General features: G+C 36.5%; 1 protein-coding gene and 1 non-coding gene across 3 annotated transcripts in view; both read left to right on the top strand.

Annotated features, from left to right (window-relative positions):
- EPRS1 (glutamyl-prolyl-tRNA synthetase 1) overlaps positions 1-20,878 on the top strand; it is an 80,731-nt gene that overhangs the window by 55,357 nt on the left and 4,496 nt on the right. For both annotated transcript variants that reach the window (XM_032137656.2, XM_032137655.2), the window contains 11 exons: positions 4,864-5,097; positions 6,281-6,543; positions 9,462-9,513; positions 10,342-10,551; positions 10,902-10,974; positions 12,288-12,367; positions 12,878-12,979; positions 13,498-13,653; positions 14,124-14,321; positions 15,012-15,185; positions 20,332-20,492. In XM_032137656.2, the coding sequence (XP_031993547.1) occupies positions 4,864-5,097; positions 6,281-6,543; positions 9,462-9,513; positions 10,342-10,551; positions 10,902-10,974; positions 12,288-12,367; positions 12,878-12,979; positions 13,498-13,653; positions 14,124-14,321; positions 15,012-15,185; positions 20,332-20,492 (1,703 nt within the window). The remainder of the gene's footprint in view (positions 1-4,863; positions 5,098-6,280; positions 6,544-9,461; positions 9,514-10,341; positions 10,552-10,901; positions 10,975-12,287; positions 12,368-12,877; positions 12,980-13,497; positions 13,654-14,123; positions 14,322-15,011; positions 15,186-20,331; positions 20,493-20,878) is intronic.
- LOC116458168 (small nucleolar RNA U13) lies at positions 6,070-6,174 on the top strand. Its single transcript, XR_004245233.1, has one exon. It is a non-coding gene; the product is annotated as a small nucleolar RNA U13 (small nucleolar RNA).

Raw genomic sequence — 20,878 nt, 5'->3', positions numbered from 1 at the left:
TATTTAGCAAGTCTGTGCTTGTTTTACATTAATAATTTGCCTAAGCTTCTTAACCATTCAGTTTTCTACAAAGGTGGTTATTTTACTATGTCATGTTAAATGGCAAGGAAGGTGACTAGCTGAAGTTTTAGGTTACCAGCTTCAACTAGACTTTTCTTGCTCTGTTTTTTGTTTTGTTTTGTTTTTAATCTTCTCTTTCCTGCTTCAGGATCAGATAGATGCTTCTATGAAAGAACTTTTAAGCATAAAGGCAAAGTATAAGCAAAAAGACGGGCAAGTAATAAAAACTTGAAGTCCATCAAGTCTACCATCTTTTGCTCCTTTTATTCTTTTTCTCCTGCTCAGTAGGTTGCTGCATAAAATAATGAATCAAGTTGATGTAACGTGAGGTGCATAACAGAGAATACACCAAAGATATAATAACACTGAATATTAAGTTACTTTAAAAATTAAAGTCACTTTAAAACACATTTTTTTTTTTGAGACAGGGTCTTGCTCTGTTGCCCAGGCTGGAGTGCAGTGGCTTGATCATGATTCACTGCAGCCTCGACTTCCCAAGCAATCCTCCCATCTCAGTCTCCTAAGTAGCTGGAAGTACAGGCACATGCCACTATGCCTGGCTAATTTTGTATTGCTTGTAGAGATGGGGTTTCACCGTGTTAACAAGGCTGGTCTCGAACTTCTGTACTCAAGCTGTCCTCCCTCCTTGACCTCCCAAAGTGTTGGGATTACAGGCATGAGCTGATGGGCCTGGCTGTACACCTGTTCTTTGTAAATGAATTTTCTTTTTTTTTTTTTTGAGACGGAGTCTCGCTCTGTCACCCAGGCTGGAGTGCAATGATGAGATCTCGGCTCACCGCAGCCTCCGCCTCTCAGGTTCAAGTGATTCTCCTGCCTCAGCCTCCCAAGTAGCTGGGATTATAGGCGTGCACCACGACGCCTGGCTAATTTTGTATTTTGTTTTTAGTAGAGACGGGGTTTCACCATGTTAGTCAGGCTGGTCTCAAACTCCTGACCTCAGGTGATCCACCCGCCTCGGCCTCCCAAAGTGCTGGGAGTACAGGCATGAGCCACCATGCCTGGCCTGTAAATAAAATTTTATTGGAATACAGCCACACTCATGGTTTACATATTGTCTATGGCTGTTTTCATGCTACAGTTAGAGTTGAATAGTTGCAACCAAGACTCACATAGTCTAAAATATTTATTATGTAGCCCTTTACAGAAAAAGTTTGCTGATCCCCCCCTCCCCCCCGTTGAAGAAAGAGTTTTGAGAACCATTATAGTTAACAGTTGTTTAAAAATCAAGTAACAACAACAAAATCAAATGATTATTAAATAAAAACAATTCACAATTGTCACTAATGTTCTCTCCTTATGCCATACCCAGTCTACATGGAGGGGAGTTGAATCACCATTTGCTTCTGTAGTTGCAGCATTTTAATTCATGGCACCTTGTATTTTATGTCCCCAATAATTCATCTTGCCAGTCTTTGCTCTTTTATTTTTTACACCAATGTTATTGTTTTTTAAAACCCACACCACAGTTTATCAGGAAAGGACATACATCCCTGTACCCCTTTGTCCATTAAGCAGGTGGTTCTAGGAAACCGCCACCCTGCACTCTGACCCCAAATAGCTTCAAGATGTCTCAGGCCAAAAGATAAATGTTGCAGGGAAGGAAACAAGAAAAAAGCCTATCTTTTTCTTGATGTTGTTTGTAATTCTTATTTGGGATGTGTGTAGTGAATTCCAGCTATATCTGTATTTAGTACTTAATGCAAAATTGATTTTGATCTAAACAAATATAAATACATCTTACATCAGATTATGGTTCAGGATACTTCACAAGACTTACATCAGCTTGGGGATCTTCTGGAAAATCTTTAGAATTTGTGTTAATTGATTTGTATCAGAGAAAAGTAGCAGGTAAATTGTGATTTAGGTAAACGAATCAGCCCAGTTGATAAGCAGGAGAACAGGTGTTGTGTTCTAATTTAGGTTTGACATCAGGATCTGGGCTCTACCTGGTGCTGTATTGGCTCCTAGAATCAGGTTTCAGTAATTGGTTATTCCTTACAGTTGTAGGTACTTAAGCTACGCACAATTGGTTATTTTCTTAAAATGCCTTTCTTTGAAACCGGTGAACTTTTAGTTTACTAAATCTCCTAGCAGACTTTAAAATATATAATACAAGCATCATCACTCTCTTCCCTCACCTACTTGGAAGGATTTTCTGTTCTGATTACCATTCATTCATCCCCCTCCCCACCAAGTGAGAATCTCTGCTTTCAGGAGTCATCATTACTAATGTATGTACATATAATTCTCCTAGATATGCCAGTAAGGAGCAAAGGTGAGTGACTGGTAAGAAAATTGGAAAAAACAAGTTTGAAAAAGTGTTTTTTGAAAAAAGTTTTTTCATTTAGAATCGAGATATCCAGGCTATTTTGAAAGGTTCTGTTATTTCAAATGGATAATGTTCCAGGTTTTTTTTTGTTTGTTTGTTTTTTTTAAAGTTCACTCCTTTCCCCATGGAGAAATGTTTCCATCTAGTGGCTGCTGAAAAAATAGCTGTTTGAGTACTCATTCTGAATGTAATCAGAATGTAATAAAAAAATTGCCCATTTTCTCCATTTTATTTAACTTTCCAGTTTTTAGTCATAACATTAGCATCACTTCTACTTATTTCCAATTCCCATCTTAAACCTTTACCAAAGTCTTTTGTATAGGTTGTTTCTTTTCTCATTAATCCACATCATCTGAAAACCTTTTCTGTTTGTATTGGCATACATTAGGTAAGTTTAAAACAGTCTTTGTCCACTAACAACTTAAAATGCACTAGCAATGCTCTTTCAGCTTCTTCTGTTGTATGATATTTTACTAAATCACAGTATACCACCCAATTTCTCTTTGTAAATGCCTTTTCATCCAGAAAACTAGTATTAAGAGATAATTTGTTCTCCACCCATCCGTTCTTCATTGTGTATTCTAAGAGACAGATTCAAAGTAATAGTCAAACATCTCTTTCAAAAAGCAGTTTTCCTAGCATGTTAGTAGGATTAAAAGGCACATTTAGATCATTGTTTTCTGTAATCCTTAGCAAACTGTAGTGGTCAAGATCACAGCCTCTGGAATAAACCCGAGATTCAAATACTAGCTCTACTACTTATTGTGTAACTCTGGGGAAGGAACTTAATCTTTCTAAACTTAACAACTTCTCTAAGAGTAAAGCACTTAGTATAGTGTCTGGCACAGACTAAATATGCCATAAAATGATAATGATACTTTTCATATTATAATTCAAGTTCTCTCGAGAATCTTTAGGTAAATTCTGAATCATCAGGGAAGATTGCATAGTGGTGATTAGTATAATTTTACTCTTTTTGGAAAAATAACCTGAGTAATTTACTTAGTTATCTAGAATATTCCATTTCCTAATGGGCGGGGAAATATATGAATATATAGCTTTATTAAGAGTATCTCATTCAATAACAGTGGTTTGCTCACCTTAATTTTCTCCTTTATAACGTTTCAAATTTTAATCTTGGCAAACGGGTTTTTTTTTTCTGTGTGAAAAGTGTGCCATCTGACTTCAAGCTCTAATGAATACCTGCTTATAGTGTAAAATGGAGCTTTTTTCAAATAGTCATCTTTTTCTAGAAATGGTTGCAGGGAAGTTCCTTCTTTTCCATTTTTATTTTAGCTGGTGGAAATTTCCCTTTTTTTCCCCTTGATTCTCGTATGTCTGATTAACTTGGCTCTTTTTCTTAAGATAAAGTAGTTTCTGCTGTGAAAACTCTTTCCTAAAAACAGAATAAACAAGGACACATCAAGAGTACAAATCAGACAATCTACTCTCATCTTCTCTTTGTACGTTTTCTCTTAATTTTACTGCCTTTGTGTGGTGCCTGGTATGACACTCTAATAGGCAGAAATTGTTATAAAGTAGCTGGACAAGGAAATGTGCTTTGCTGCCTCATAGATGCAAATTTTTTGAAGGTATACCATTGGTATCCTGCATTCCTCTGACCCCCATTTGAGTATTCTTCATGGCTTCTGCCTGGTTTCATTTAGCTATCTGGAGCATTATTTGAATGTAGCAGTAAAAATTGGATAGGGTGATTTGGAGACACTTTTCCTACCTATTTTGATTGATACCTCCAAGTTCCCAGTGGTAACTGGTTTGTGGTGAGATAGTAGCACCATTTCAGGTAAGGTGTCCAGCTTAAGTCCTTTGCCTGTGTTGCTGTCGTTCTCTGCTAGAGAGTCACAAGTGTCTCGGTTGGGCTGAGTGTATCATTCTTTTTTATTATTATGTTGAAGTATCAGAGATTAAAATATATAGGTAAGTGTCTAAAAACTTCAACATGCTTTCTCATCTCATTGTCAATTTGTAAAATTGATGTAACTATTCGTTAGTTGGACCCAAACTTCCTTTTTCCCCCAAAGTTGTATTTAATTTCTGTTTAATAAGCTGTGGAAAATAAGGTTTGTATAGGCAAAGCCATTGATGTGATCTTTATTCTGATTTTGTAAATTCTGACTTCACTATTTATAGACCCAGGTCTTGACGCTGACAGTTTACTTAGATGTTCTATTATTTGTCTGTTTACTTACGTAAAATAGAAAGTTATACTGTTGTATGTTGAATTGTATTTTTGTTTATTTCTTCAGCTTATATATAATTTATGTTTTTAATTTTTCTTTAGCTTTATCTCTTATTTTAGGCTGATGATTTAACATAGGTTTCCCCATGATTAACTTATGGGAATGATTTGCTGATAAAGATTTTTAAATGGCATTGAAATTTCCAGAAATTTCCAAAGTGTTATAAATATCTCTTTCTCTCTTTTATTTTAGGCTAAAATAAATGAAGCTGTAGAATGCTTACTATCCCTGAAAGCTCAGTATAAAGAAAAAACTGGGAAGCAGTACATACCTGGTCAGCCCCCATTATCTCAAAGTTCAGATTCAAGCCCAACCAGAAATTCTGAGCCTGCTGGTTTAGAAACACCAGAAGCCAAAGTACTTTTTGACAAAGTAGCTTCTCAAGGAGAAGTAGTTCGGAAACTTAAAACTGAAAAAGCCCCTAAGGTTAGTGTGTTAGTTTATGTGTTTTTGTTTTTTATGTTTCAGGGTATTTTCTTTGCTTAAGTGTTTTCTGCCCCATCAAATCTGGCTAACTTCTACTCATATTTCAGTTCTCAATTCTCTTACCTTGCCTTTTAGAGAAACTTTGTTGATTGTTTCTTACCCCAACTAGATTTGACTGGATGTTTTCATATGACACTGCCCATCACTGACATAGTACTTAAACAGACTGTATTTTAATTGTTAAATTGTTTGTTTCCCTCCAATCTGTAAGATCCAGAATAGTGACCTAGACCCTAGCACAGTGCTCACGCATTGAAGGCCCTTGATATTTACCTTGTTTTTCATTCTTTCTCCTAAAGCACTGTCAAACTGAAATAGTAAGTTTTATTTTGAGCTCTTAGTAGTTTGTGCTAATTCTGTAAGTGTGAATTCTGTTACCTTTTTAGGAGTAGGTTTTTTTGTACAGATTCACATGAGTGGAAGACAGTTGTTGTAGTTTTGAAATTTAACTTTATTAGAACTTGATAACCGTTATCTCCTCTTTATAATTGTGAAATGTTCAACTTATGTAATTTAATGGCTCTGAACTTAGATTCCTATGGAATACATGTTAGATACCAGTGCTTTCTAGTAGAACTTTCTGCAGTGATGGAAATATGCTATAACAATATTGTCTAATACAGTAGTCACTAGCCACATGTGGCTATTGAGCATTCGAAATGTGATTATGGTGACTGAGGAAGTGAATTTTTAATTTTATTTACTTTAAATTAAATTCAGCCACATGACTACTATTTGGATAATGCAGTTGTAGACTGTGCTATTTTCCAGTCACAGTTTTGCACAATTCTATCCCTGTTTATCATAATCTTTATAATTTCAATAGTTGGTGTAACACCTACCCCAGACCCCTCTGTCCCCAAACCCCTGTCTTTAATTGTGTTTGCAAATCTACTTTTAAGCTTTGGACAGATCCTTTTGTAGTTCCTAAGTGTGATGGTTGGGTTTTCACACTCATATGTGAGATATGCCTCCTTTCAAACCTTATCATCACCTGGGCACATTCCCCATCTGATGTTGGGGGAAGAAAGAAAGCTTTGAGCATTGTATTTGTTTACGTGTGCTTAGACAATGACTTGAATTAAATACTGTCTTCTCTTTTTCCTCTTTTGTTAAACTAAAGGATCAAGTAGATATAGCTGTACAAGAACTCCTTCAGCTAAAGGCACAGTACAAGTCTTTGATAGGAGTAGAGTATAAGCCTGTGTCGGCCACTGGAGCTGAGGACAAAGATAAGAAGAAGAAAGAAAAAGAAAATAAATCTGAAAAGCAGAATAAGCCTCAGAAACAAAATGATGCCCAAAGGAAAGATCCTTCTAAAAACCAAGGAGGTGGGCTGTCATCAAGTGGAGCAGGAGAAGGGCAGGGGCCTAAGAAACAGACCAGGTAATGAATCGCAGAAATTCATTTGAAGCAAAGCAGAGCTGTGAATGAATTTAACTCTTAATGTTTTTTAAAACAAATTTTGACTAGTTTAACCATCACATGAAGTTAGAGAACACTAAAGCTATAATGTCAGCAGATGGCATTTATTGATTTTCCATTTAGTTTTAAAAATAGGTAACACATTTGTTTGGCTCAAGAATCTCAGAATATAAGAAGTTCCTGTGCGTGTTTCCCATCTTTCCGGTTTTCCCCACCACCATAATCAGTCGGTAGCCACTGTTAACAGTTTCTTCTGTATCTGTTGAGCGATTTTCATTTATTATTCAAGTAAATACAGATACACACACACACACACACACACACACACACACACACACACACACACACCCCTACATACGTATTTTCTCTCCTCCTTTCTAAACATGATTGGTAGCCTAATTATACACATTGTTTTGCACCTTTAGCAGATTTTTTTCAAAAGAAGATCTTTTGTGGGGACTAAGTGAGAGCTTCATTCTCAATTTAAAAATTGATAGTTTAAATATAAGACAAAACTGACTAAAGACAAAACAGTGGGATAGAGGGCTCTTTAAGGATCTTCCAATCTGTATGAATAATGTAGGGTCATACACCACATAATGATGTGTCAATCAACAGTGGACTACATATATGACTTTGGTCCATAAGATTATAATGGAGCATGTATGGAAACCTGATATATGGCACTTGATATTGGCATTGCAGATCAAGTGGGGAAATTATTGATATTCAGTAATGTTGCTGGGATATTTGGTTTTCCATATAAAAATATACGTATATCATCTAGGTTTGTGTAAGTACAAGCTATGATGTTTGCACAATGATGAAATCACCTAACGTATTTCTCAAAATGTATTCATGTCATTGAGTGACGCATGATTGTAATTTTTTGTCTGTTTCCACAATTAGAGTGAACTTTCTGATGGGTTTCCCTCAATGGCTTAATAAGAAGAAAAAGCTGTTACTGAGATACTTTGGTTTTACATTTGTTTAGCCGAGTATCAAACTTTGCTGCCTCTTAGCTCTCATGTCATACACACAGTGTCTCCTTAAACAAGAGAATGAAACAGTTATTTTTCTTTTTGACTATTAAACTGAATAACCACAGTTATAGCAGGGTAGAAGAGAATGTAGAACTTCTCACCTTTTACTTTCTTAGTGCTTGTGAAAGTGCTAGGTTTCAGAGTTATTTTGTTGAGGTATGTCATAGTGAAACAATGGAGAATGCAAATGCAAATACATTAAAATTTTTAGCCAGTAAAACCTTGTTTCTAAACTCCAAAAGGAGACCATACTCTATCCTGAATAATTGTTGATATTTCAAGAAAATGATTATTGTCTGAAATAGTTTTTTATTGCAGACCTAGTTTATTTTACAAGCATCTATCTCTGCAACTTTTATTCTAGTTAAAAGAAAAACTTGAGGCCGGGCGCAGTGGTTCACACCTGTAATGCCAGCACTTTGGGAGGCTGGGGTGGGCGGATCACTTGAGGTCAGGAGTTCGAGACCAGCTTGGCCAACATGTCAAAGCTCCGTCTCTACTAAAAATACAAAAAAATTAACCGGGCATGGTGGCACACACCTGTAATGCCAGCTGCTTGGGTTGGGGAGGGGGAGCTGGGGCACAAGAATCGCTTAAACCTGGGAGGTGGAGGTTGCAGTGAGCCAAGATCACACCAGTGCACTCCAGCCTGGGCGATGGGGTGAGACTATTTCAAAAAAAGAAAAAGAAAAACTTACACAAATTTGGCTAATATGCACACATAAGTACACACATATATGTGTGTGTATTTATAGCCATTGTTTTTATTACTTTTTAGGTGTTACTTTCACTGAAACAGTGATCTTACTATAATTTTAACTGGCATAAAATTCTTTTTTAGTGGGAGAATAGGTGTGAACAGGCTGTGTCTCTATTACAAATACGTTGCCTTCTAAAGAACCTTGTAAAAGAGATGTCTGCATGGAATCATAGCTTTTGTTACATTTGGCTTTCCTAGATTTTGTGGACAATATCTCTCAACTTTTTAAGAGATGTCTCTACTGTTGTTGTTTTTTTGGGTTTTTTTTTTGTTTGTTTTTTCTTTTGAGACAGAGTTTCGCTCTTGTTGCCCAGGCTGGAGTGCAATGGCACAATCTCGGCTCACTGCAGCCTCTACCTCCCAGGTTCAAGCGATTCATTCTCCTGCCTCAGCCTCCCGAGTGGCTGGGATTACAAGCATGCACCACCACGCCTGGCTGATTTTGTATTTTTAGTAGAGACAGGGTTTCTCCATGTTGGTCAGGCTGGTCTCAAACTCCTGACCTCAGGTGATCTGCCCGCCTCGGCCTCCCAAAGTGGTGGGATTACAGGCGTGAGCCACTGTGCCCGGCATTTCTACTGTTTTTTTAGGTTAAAACATTATCTTAGGGGCTAGGCATGGTGGCTCATGCCTGTAATCCCAGCACTCTGGGAGGCCGGAACAGGAGGATTGCATGAGGCCAGGAGTTCAAGACTGGCCTGGGCAACATAGTGAGACCCTGACTCTACCAAAAAATAAAAATAAAAAAATAAGCCAGATATATGCACCTGTAGTCCTAGCTATTTGGGAGGCTGAGGCAAGAGAATCTCTTGAGCTGAGGAGTACGAGGTTGCAGTGAGACAGGCTTACTTACACCATTGCGCTCCAGCCTGGGTGACAGAGTGAAACCCTATCTCAAAAACAAAACAAGAAAACAGCAACGTTATCTTGGGAATGAATATAGAAGAATTACAAATACAGAAATAACTCATACTGAAGAAAAACTAATCTATTTTGAACTTTAGAAGTTTATTTTCATTCGACCTGAAAGCAGTTGCTGAATGAAGAGATTTATCTTTTACTTTTCATACCTGCAGGTTGGGTCTTGAGGCAAAAAAAGAAGAAAATCTTGCTGATTGGTATTCTCAGGTGAGTATGCATTCAGTTGATTTTTACATTTTAAGTCTCTGAATGGCTGCTTTATGTTTAGATTCTAAAATACAGGCACAAAGGCAATAGTAATAATATTGTATAATACCTTTAATAATACACAGTGTAGTCATTTAACATGACACTATTTTTCAACATGTTAACATAAAGTCTTGAATTGAAAAGTAGTACCATGAGATAGTGATTGATTTTTTTTTTTATTTTTTTTATGGTGAGGTAAAGGGATTAATTCAAAGCCACAAAGATGTAGTCAATAGCAGAGGCAGGATTGGAATTCAAGTTTTTTTTTTTTGTTTTTTTTTTTTTGTTTTTTGTGACGGGAGTGTCACTCTGTTGCCTAGGCTGGTGTGCAGTGGTGCGATCTTGGCTCACTGCAACCTCCGCCTCCTGGGTTCAAGCAATTCTCCTGCCTCAGCCTCCCGAGTAGCTGGGATTACAGGCACACGCCATCATGCGTGGCTAATTTTTGTAGTTTTAGTAGAGACTGGGTTTCACCATATTGGTCAGGCTGGTCTCAAACTCCTGACCTCAGGCAATCCACCCACCTTGGCTTCCCAAAGTCCTGGGATTACAGGCCTAAGCCACCATGCCCGGTGGAATTCAAGTTTTATGGAGAGTTTGGAACCCTGTTATATGTTGTTTTTCAGTATAGTCAGGTCTGTTTTGCTTCCATTATGACCTCCCACATTAAGGGGATGTATCAACAGTAGAAGCCCCCAGATTTGAATTTCTGTTATCATACTCTTGCCACTTACACTAGAATTTTGGTTCAATGTAAGCTTTAAAGATTATTTTTCTTTTAAAAAGGTCATCACAAAGTCAGAAATGATTGAATACCATGACGTAAGTGGCTGTTATATTCTTCGTCCCTGGGCCTATGCCATTTGGGAAGCCATCAAGGACTTTTTTGATACTGAGATCAAGAAACTTGGTGTTGAAAACTGCTACTTCCCCATGTTTGTGTCTCAAAATGCATTAGAGAAAGAGAAGACTCATATTGCTGACTTTGCCCCGGAGGTAAGTGAGCTTGCTTTTTTATTTTTTGCAGTGTTCTCTGACAAACTCGAAAATATATTTTCAACTTTTGAATTTAACAGCCAATTTTGAAAAATATAAAGCCATTTTTGTTAAAAAGTTCTGTTTCTACCTTTATAGCAAGTAATGATTTTGTTACATTAATTAACTGACTTTTAATATTTAGAAGGTCAGTAAGTGCGTACCTTTCCTCACAGTGAACAGCAGCGACTATTTTAACTTGCCTAAATTGATATAGCAAATATTAAAACAGAGGAGATTTGCCTGCATTTGTACTGTTGCTGCAAAATGCTGTTGAAAAAAATATATGAAAAATGATTTTTTCTTACTAGGTTGCTTGGGTTACAAGATCTGGGAAAACCGAGTTGGCAGAACCAATTGCCATTCGTCCTACTAGTGAAACAGGTGAGAATAGGCCTTGGAGTGCAGGAGAATGCTCGCTGAACGATAGAGACAGCTTCTAGAGTTGAGTCTCAGCTTTTGCTTTGTGATAGGTATAATCTCTGTTGACAATATAAAATTTCATGAGTGTTGATAAAGATTGAATGCAGACTTAAGTTGTCTAGAGTTTTATTCTCTAATATTCATTGCAGAGCTCTTTATCATTAAATTATAGGATTTTTAATTTAATACTCATTTTTATGCTGTAAATTTTTAGGACTTTTCAAGGAATTTTATTCTTAGAATAATTTTTGTTGTTGGAGTTGATTATAATATTGTAAATACAAATTTTTATGCCATAATTATTTTTAAATTTTAGTAATACATTTAGATTTGCATTCATGTAGGGTGTTCATAGGTTGCTAAGTACTTTTACATCATCTCGTGTTATTCTTACCACAGTGTTGTGAGGAAGGCAGGGGCAGTTATTGTCATTTCCATTTTGCAGGTAAAGAAAAGTCTCTGAAAAATGATTTTTCTAAAATTACATATGGTAAATGGAAATGCTGTTGGAAAATTTGAGGTTTTGGGCTTTACAGTGTTTTTCAAAGTGATCATTCATCTGTAGAGTTCAGGATTGTCTGTTCTTATTGATATTTCTAGTGATACTTTTGTATAATACATTATTAATATTTTGATACCAGTTTTTCTCTCTCAGACTATTTGGCAAAGTTTTGTTTGTTTTGGTTTACTAATTATAGATCATGAGCAGGCTATTCTAAGACAGGTATCTTCACTTTGCACTTCATTGCAAGAGCTTTCATACTTTGAATAGATGCATCAGATATAAATTAATTCTGCTTCTCTTACATAACTGCTGGATTCAGCAAATTGTTTAGCTTCTATAAACTCAGCTTTCCACGTCTTTAAAACTGAGATTATGATACCTACTTATGGGTTGAATGTGAGAATTGAACAGATTAATGAATGCAGATAACTTAACATAGAACATGACCTTTATTTGTGTTTTTAAAAACAAAACGTGAAAACCATCAAAGTACATTAACTGTTATGTGAAGAATGTAAAATCTTCTGTGAAGAATGTAAAATGTGATCAAGTTTAGATCTGTATCTTTGAGTAATACACTTTATGAAATAGATAATACTATTCACTTATTATAAACGTTGGAAATATATTTACACAAACATACATTTTATTTTTCAAATTTATTTATTACATTTTAATTCCTATTAATTATCTTGCTGGTTTAGCTCTTACAGCCTTAAAGGAGAAATAAAGCCTTAAATGACTGTCTCTATTTTCCCATGTCTTTCAGTAATGTATCCTGCATATGCAAAATGGGTGCAGTCACACAGAGACCTGCCCATCAAGCTCAATCAGTGGTGCAATGTGGTGGTAGGTATTCACCCCCTCTTGTATTCTGTTATTATTCATGTTCTTTTTTTTTTTAAATCATATTTTGTTTTTATTTTCAAAGGATTGGGAGTATGGAACTGATTTTGAAGTGTTTAAGATAAATTGTGATTTTTGATACTTATTATATAAAATGGTAATAAAAATTGGAAAGTGGCTGGGCATGGCGGCTCATGCTTATAATCCCAGCACTTTGGGAGGTCGAGTGAACAGATCACTTGAGCCCAGGATTTTGAGACCAGTCTGGGCAACATGGCAAAACCACATCTCTACTAAAAATGCAAAAATTAGCCAGCTGCATTGGCGTGCACCTGTAGCCCAGCTACTTGGGAGGCTAAGGTAGGAGGATCATTTGAGCCTGGGAGGCAGAGGTTTCAGTGAGTCATGATTGCGCCACTGCACTCCAGCCTGGGGGACAGAGCAAGACCCTGTCTCCAAAAAAAAATTGAAAAGCTCTTTATAATGACTAAATTGTTTCCTTGCCTCTTCCAGCGTTGGGAATTCAAGCACCCTCAGCCTTTCCTACGTACTCGTGAATTTCTTTGGCAGGAAGGGCACAGTGCTTTTGCTACCATGGAAGAGGCAGCGGAAGAGGTATAAAAAGTTATTTTCCATATTAACTATGTTCCATTTTTTTTGTTCAGGCTTTGCAATTTTGTTATTTAAAATGTATGTAACACCTGTTAAAAGCAAAATCAAATTAATTCAAATGTACATGGATTTAAGTAACTGCTTATTGGAATGTTATTAATAAGGGAAATAGGCTTTTTTAAATTTTTAGGTGAAAATACTTCTGGACTTTAATGTGTAGAAAAAATTATTTTTCAGGAAATTTTCATTTTGATACTGTGTATCTTTCGTAACATTTATTTTCTCTTACATTCTAAACATACATACACATTTTAAAAAGTTATTTGACTTCTTTTTACATTGGTTCGTTGAATATCTTTCTTAATAAATTCACACTGGCTGCTTTAACCTTTTCATAAAAAGAGGTTTCTATTGTTCAAATTGCTTTTCCCACACAATGAGTCCTAAGTGGTGCAGTTTTATAGATCTTAATGAATAAATGTACCCTAAATTTGAACACATTTACATTTAAAATGTTACAGGTCTTGCAGATACTTGACTTATATGCTCAGGTATATGAAGAACTCCTGGCAATTCCTGTTGTAAAAGGAAGAAAGACAGAAAAGGAAAAATTTGCAGGTGGAGACTATACAACTACAATAGAAGCATTTATATCTGCTAGTGGAAGAGCTATCCAGGTATCAAACTGCCACATAGAATTCATAGGTCACTGTAAGCACAGTCCATGGACAGATCCAATAATTTCTTCTGTCATCACAGAAGTAGACTGTTTTAAAAAATAAGGGTTTCATGTACTTTCGTATAATGATTTCAAACAAATCTATCCCATTCCTCCGTCTCCATGGTTTGTTAAGTCATGGTATGTATTCTGAATTACTACTAAAATATGAATTCCTTTTTAACTGTTGTGGGTAAAATTACTGCTATAAAAGGGGCTGCCCAGAGCAAAATGCTTGTAAATAGTATTTTTTGACTAATCTTAATCTCTTATTATGGTAATTATGCTTATAATTAAAAACCTTATTTAATGTAAAAAAAAGGGAGAAAAAACAAGTCTAGTGCCATTTTAAAGCATGTGATCTTATAGTAATCATTTTCAAGGGCATAATAGGTTATTAAAAATAAAGCTTATCTTTCTCTATTTTAGGGAGGAACATCACATCATTTAGGGCAGAATTTTTCCAAAATGTTTGAAATCGTTTTTGAAGATCCAAAGACACCAGGAGAGAAGCAATTTGCCTATCAAAACTCCTGGGGCCTGACAACTCGAACTATTGGTGTTATGACTATGGTTCATGGGGACAACATGGGTTTAGTATTACCACCCCGTGTAGCATGTGTTCAGGTAAGGAAAATATTCCTGTTTATCATTCATTTTATAAAATACAAGCCATATTTACTAAAGGAAATTTGAAAGGGTGATTTTCTGAATATCATTCAGGCAGATTTCTCTGATAATAAAAACAACGTGGAATGCAGTCTGGACCCTAGTGTTTTGTAACTGTGTGTATCATTTACATTATTTATTGTTTCTTACTCTTTTAATTTTTAAGCTACTTATATAAACATTTTTAGAAGTCATTTCTTAAAAACGGTTTATAATATGTTGAATGAGCTGGGCATGCAGGCTCATGCCTGTAATCCCAGCACTGTGGGACGCCAGGGCGGGCAGATTGCTTGAGCCCAGGAGTTTGAGACTAAGCCTGGGCAACATGGCAAAATCTAGTCTACAAAAAATTAGCCAGGTGTGGTGGCATGCACTGATAGTCCCAGCTACTTGGGAGGCTGGGGGGAAAAAGATATATGTATATGTATATATGTAAAATAGATTAAGTGAAATATAGTAGGTCAGATGAAAATGCATTTAGCACGGGTAAGTGATTTGCAGGTAATTAGTAGACATTACATATAGATTAGAAATCACACAGCTGATTTGTGTTGATAATATAGCCACTGGTATGTTTCGACTTCTGAGAGCTCATTACTTCTATATCTGTTTCCTTGCATAAATTTGGGACATTGTGCTGGATTCTAGGTGGTGATTATTCCTTGTGGCATTACCAATGCACTTTCTGAAGAAGACAAAGAAGCGCTGATTGCAAAATGCAATGATTATCGAAGGCGGTTACTCAGTGTTAACATCCGCGTTAGAGCTGATTTACGAGATAATTATTCTCCAGGTTGGAAATTCAATCACTGGGAGCTCAAGGTAAATTCTTCAGTTTTGTCTTTTACCCCCAACATCTGCAATTTGAGTTTAGATTTTCCTCTGCGTGTTTTTATAAAACTTGAGGTTTCTCATTACTTTCCTCTGTTTTGATAGTTGCGAGTTTTTTTCTTCTTCACTTAGTTGAGCACTGACACAGTTCATAGCTTTGCAATAGTGATACCTAAATTTAAAATAGTTTTTGTGGAAGCTTATTTTTATTATGTTAGAATAAAAACAATCTCGAGCCCTTGTTTATGATTACCCTCACGTAGCTGGTATACTAAAATGTTTATGCCAGGAATTCATAAAATAAATAAGTTATTTACATAGTAAGACCACCAGAATAACAGTACATGGACATCACTTAGCTGTCTTTGTTATAGCTAATAGTGAAACATCCGAGATTAATTTTATTCTTGAGTTTTTCACACCACATTGTTTCATACCAGTTTGTTGATTTTTATTTTGTTTATTAAAGCCAGTCTAAATTCTGCTTTATTGTTTGTAATACAACTTTCATTTATTGCACATTGTCATTATTATCTGTGCCCTTAATTTTGTTTTATAAACTTATAACATTTTTTCTTATGCTGAAAGAGGGAATCTTACTGGATCTAGAAATTAGGAATTGAGAATATAAAAACTGATATTATAGGCGATGGAATGAGAGAATGTGTTGAGATTGCAGCTGCATGCTTTCAAACTATGGAAGCTCAGCAATATTGGGATTATTAAGTATTTATACATCTAGGGTTACCAAAGTTGCTAATATTTATCATCTTATTTGTTTCGAATGGCCCCTGAGGTAAATTTCCTGTGCTGAGGAATGGTAATTATATTGACAATTGTTTCCCTTTTATGTAATATACCAGCTTCTTTATATGCTCTCCCAAACATGAATTTTTTTCCATGTCATTTCCTTTTTAATTGCACTCCTTTTTGCTTACTTATAAATAGCTATTGTGTGATGCCAGTAGCAGTTTCTCTAAACTAATTTCTACTTAACCTGGGCTATAAAATGTTAAAGGAGAAATTTATTGCTGGCTACTAGCGGGATTAAAAAGAAAAAACCATCCACATTCATTCCTGAATTCTTTGTACCCTTTCCTCTTTTATTCATTTCTCATCCTTAGACTGTCTTGGCTTTGTCTTTGTCACTCTTCTTTTAGTACCCTAGTGAGCCTATACTATGTTGGGGAGGTATTCTTAGTATGAGTTGGGTCTTCTACAGCTTCGTTGTATTCCTCAGGAAAGAAAATAAAGCACCTAAGTTCTAAACTTGATGCCTCAAGTTAAAGAACATTGAGAAAGAGAGTTCACTATCTAGTGGAAGGTATTAGTTATACTTTTTAATGCCATTTTAATTCCTAAATTTAGTCAAAGAATTTCTAAGAAAAAATATTTTAGGAGATCTGGATTTATATTTATTTGACAGCGATTGACCAAAGTGTGTGAGCTATGTATACGCGCATTTTGAAACATTCAGATTAATAAATGAGCTGTAATATAGTTTGATTGTGAGGCCAGAACCCAGCAACTCCTGTAATTCTTCTTTGGTACCCCTTCCTATATTATGAAAATATAAAGGGGAAAATAATCTGAGTGAATTAACTATTTTTACTATGTGGAAAGAGTAAGATAATTTTGTGTTGCTGTTGAAACAAAACACAAATATTTTAAAGTTAAATTTGTAACTAGTTTTAGAAAAAAACTATCAACAAAATATTTGCCTCCTCCATGATTTGGCTTCAGATTACCTTTCCAACTTTCACTTTTCATTATCCCCTTTCATAGGCCCTTTTCTCTCTTCACAGACAGCCTGTTTTTCCACCTCTGTGTCTTTACTTGTGCGATTTCTTCTACCTGGGTTGTAAAATCTTTTTTATCATGCAACAGTCACAAACTTACAATAAAGCAAGTCCAATACAAATAAATTTTCCTGCTTGAATCATTTGAAAATAAGATGCTAACCTGATGCTCCATCACCCTACAAACATACTCTCCTACATAATCACAGCACAGCCAACATAGTACAACCAACATATTCTCCTACATAATACAACACAAGTTAGTATAGTAATGTTCATACATTACTATAGTCTAATTCTAGACCCCCATTCAGCTTTTAGGAGCTGTCTGACTAGTGTTTCTTTATAGCAGAAGGACCTAGTTCAGAATTATGTGTTGCATGTAGTTATTATGTATCTTTAGTCTCTTTCAGTCTGCAATCATTTCTCAGGTTTTCTTTGATTATGGTGATCTTGACACAGCACATTTTTTATTAGCCTTTCTATTAGCTAATTCATATTTTATGGATCCATGATTTCCAGTATTAAGCACTGGGTTATAGAATCTGGTACTAAGGTTATTTGTTTTGATGCTCAAAGTGTCTCCGGCTTGACCATTAGGATCCCTTAAAGCTGGCTTTTGTGTCCTTTTGGCATTCTCCATCGTTCTTTAAACACTTCCTTGCTGCTTGGCACAAGATGTTGTAGGCTTATCTTGTACTTTTTCTACCCTGGCCCAGGAATTAGCCATATCTCTAAGAAGCTCTGGTTCTTTTGAGTGGAAAATGGTATTTAGTGCTGGTTATGCTCATTGCTTTTGAGCTATCACTTCTCCCAGTCCTTCTTAGTAGATGGAGCTACTGAATATGTATATACAAGTAGATATCCATATACACATACAGATAGGTGTACACTTTTACCATCATATTTCCGTATCTATTTATGTATGTTGAAAACCAAGAGTTTGTATCTATACTTTAAATTCCAATAAAAAACCACAGGGTGGACCTGGCATGGTGGCTCATGCCTATAATCCCAGCACCTCGGGAGGCTGAGGCAGGTGGATCATCTGAGATCAGGATTTCGCCACCAGCCTGTCCAACATGGTGAAACCCTGTCTCTGCTAAAAATAGAAAAATTAGCTGGGCTTGTTGGTGGGTGCCTGTAGTCCCAGCTACTCAGGAGGCTGAGGCAGGAGAATCGCTTGAACCTGGGAGGCGGAGGTTGCAGTGAGCCCAGATTGCACCATTGCACTCCTGCCTGGGCGAAAAGAGCGAAACTCCGTCTCAAGAAAAACAACAACAAAAACCACCACAGGATGCATTCTAGTTTTTCTCCATTTTGTGCTTGTAATTCCCTTTTCTGACAATGAAAAACCTAGCTCGAATAATCCTTAGTACATGAATTTATTAGATTAGTCACCCTGTATGCCACCAATCTCTCGTTGCCATTGCCACCCCCTCCTCTGCATGAATGAGCTCCTTATCCCTCGTGGGCTCTGTCACTCTACAAAGCTGTTCTCATGTGCAGATGCCCTCTCGCCTGACTCAGGCTCAGACACCCTGCTGTGGGCTACCAATGGCTCCCTCCTTTTTCAGTGTAGGATCCAGTCCTATTGCATTTTGCTGTCATGTCCTTTTAGTTTTCTTTAATCAGAAGTAGTTCCTCAGACTTTCATTGTCATTTATGACATAGGCATTTTTGTAACTATAGGTCAGTTTTTTATAGAATGTTCTTTAATTCGGATGAATAATTTACTTGTTAATTTTTACCTTCTCCAGTAACATTTCTTCCCTCTTCCAGCTGAGGAATATTCTCTCACTGCTGACTTTCTGTATTAATTTTTATTGTTTATACGTGTGCCTTATTTACCCTACAAAGCATGAAGCTTCTTGAGGACAAGATGTATTTCTTATTCATCTTGTAAATGTCATTGCCCTTAGCACTGTATCTTACAAATGCATGTAATACATCCAGTATAATACATTGGATAAATAATTAAAGCAATAAAATAATGTAATATTTAGCATACAACAGTTTGTTCCATTGTGGTTTTTTTAAATATCATTTTGTAAAATAAGTCTTCCCTAGGGGTAAATAAGGACTTCTAGAGTAATATTTAAAATTTTTCCTGTGGCATTTTTGGGGTGTACCACCCGGCATCTAAATTGTACATGGAAGCACATAACTTAGGAGAATCCCAAGTTAATTTTAGAGGATTATTCATTCAAAAAAATTATTTAAAATCTACTATTTCTCAGATAAGGTTCTGGGCCCTAAAAATGTGGTGTTTCCCTAAGCCTTAAGGATGTTAATTCCCTTACAGGATACATATTCACAAGATTGAACATTCCCAAGTCTTAAACTTGCATATAGTCCGTCCTTAAGTTGCTTTGGAAAAACCAAAGAGTATAGGGAAGTGGTTCTTAAACTGTGGTCCTAGGACAAGCAGTGTCAGCATCACTTGGAAACTTGTTAGAAATACAAACTCTTGGCCAAGTACGATGGCTCACGTCTATAATCCCAGCAATTTGGGAGGCTGAGGCGGGCAGATCAGTTGAGGCCAGGTGTTCGACACCAGCATGGTCAACGTGGTGAAACCCCGTGTCTACTAAAAATACAAAAATTAGCCAGGTGTGGTGGTAGGTGCCTGTAATCCCAGCTACTCGGGAGGCTAAGGCATGAAAATCAATTGATCTTGGGAGGCAGAGGTTGTAGTGAGCCAAGATCATGCCACTGCACTCCAGTCTGGTCAACAGAGTGAGACTCTGTCTTCAAACAAACAAAAAAACAAATTCTCATGTCCCATCCCCAACCTACTCTAATAAAAGACTCTGGAGGCGGGACCCTGAAATCTGTCCTTTAACAATCCTTCCAGGTGATCATAATTCATGCTAAAGATAGAGTATCCAGAATGAGGGCTTTTCAACTAGAGAATACCACTGTATCAGCAATGAGTCAAAAATGTGTCATGTTACTGATCACCTCAGTGGCTTGTAGCCTCAGAGTCTTCGTTTAGCCCCTGAGTCTTCGTTTAGCCCCATTCCTATGCAAATACGTTTTCTGGATGCTATTTTGTGAGAAAAGTTGGGAATGCTGATCTAGAAACTACTTTGTTTCTCCATGAAGAACTTCCTTAGCTCAGAGCCACTGGGGCAGTAGATTTTTTTTTTTAGGTTTATGCCTTCTTACTGGAATAGGTTTCTACAGTATCTCAGCAGTATTACCTGTGTTTTTTTTGGCTTTGCCTTTGTTTTTTGGGTTTCTTATAATTTATTGTAGATAAAGCCATGAATTACATCTGTATATTCAACTGGAGACATTCATATATCATTTTAACTGCCTTTTTTATCTTATAGGGAGTTCCCATTAGACTTGAAGTTGGGCCACGTGATATGAAGAGCTGTCAGTTTGTAGCTGTCAGACGAGATACTGGAGAAAAGCTGACAGTTGCTGAAAATGAGGCAGAGACTAAACTTCAAGCTATTTTGGAAGACATCCAGGTCACCCTTTTCACAAGGTAGTTTCTTAAAATTGCTTATATCTCTCCAGATCTTCCACCACCTTTGAGATCTTTACCAAGGAATTTTTGGGGTTGCCCCAATCGGAAGCAATTGTTCCCTCCCTCTGAACCCCCTTGCTACTTAATTCGCCACTCTCTGGGTTTTTTACTTGTATTATGGTTATTTTTCTAAGTGCCATCTGCTTCCTACTAGGTTTGCAACAATGAAGTTTCTGTCCCCTGGACTAATTGAGGTTAATTTAGATCTAGGCTTTTATGAGATATAAATGTGAGGGCTTCAGGCATTGACTGTCATCTGCTGGGTACACATTGGCAGCACCTGGGAAGCTTTAGTAAATACCAGTGCCTTCCTAGAGATACTAATGTAATTGGACTGGAGAGGG

Source organism: Hylobates moloch, unplaced genomic scaffold (assembly GCF_009828535.3).
Source record: "Hylobates moloch isolate HMO894 unplaced genomic scaffold, HMol_V3 SCAFFOLD_18, whole genome shotgun sequence".
NCBI lineage: Eukaryota > Metazoa > Chordata > Mammalia > Primates > Hylobatidae > Hylobates > Hylobates moloch.
This window is presented reverse-complemented; position numbering and strand designations above follow the sequence as displayed.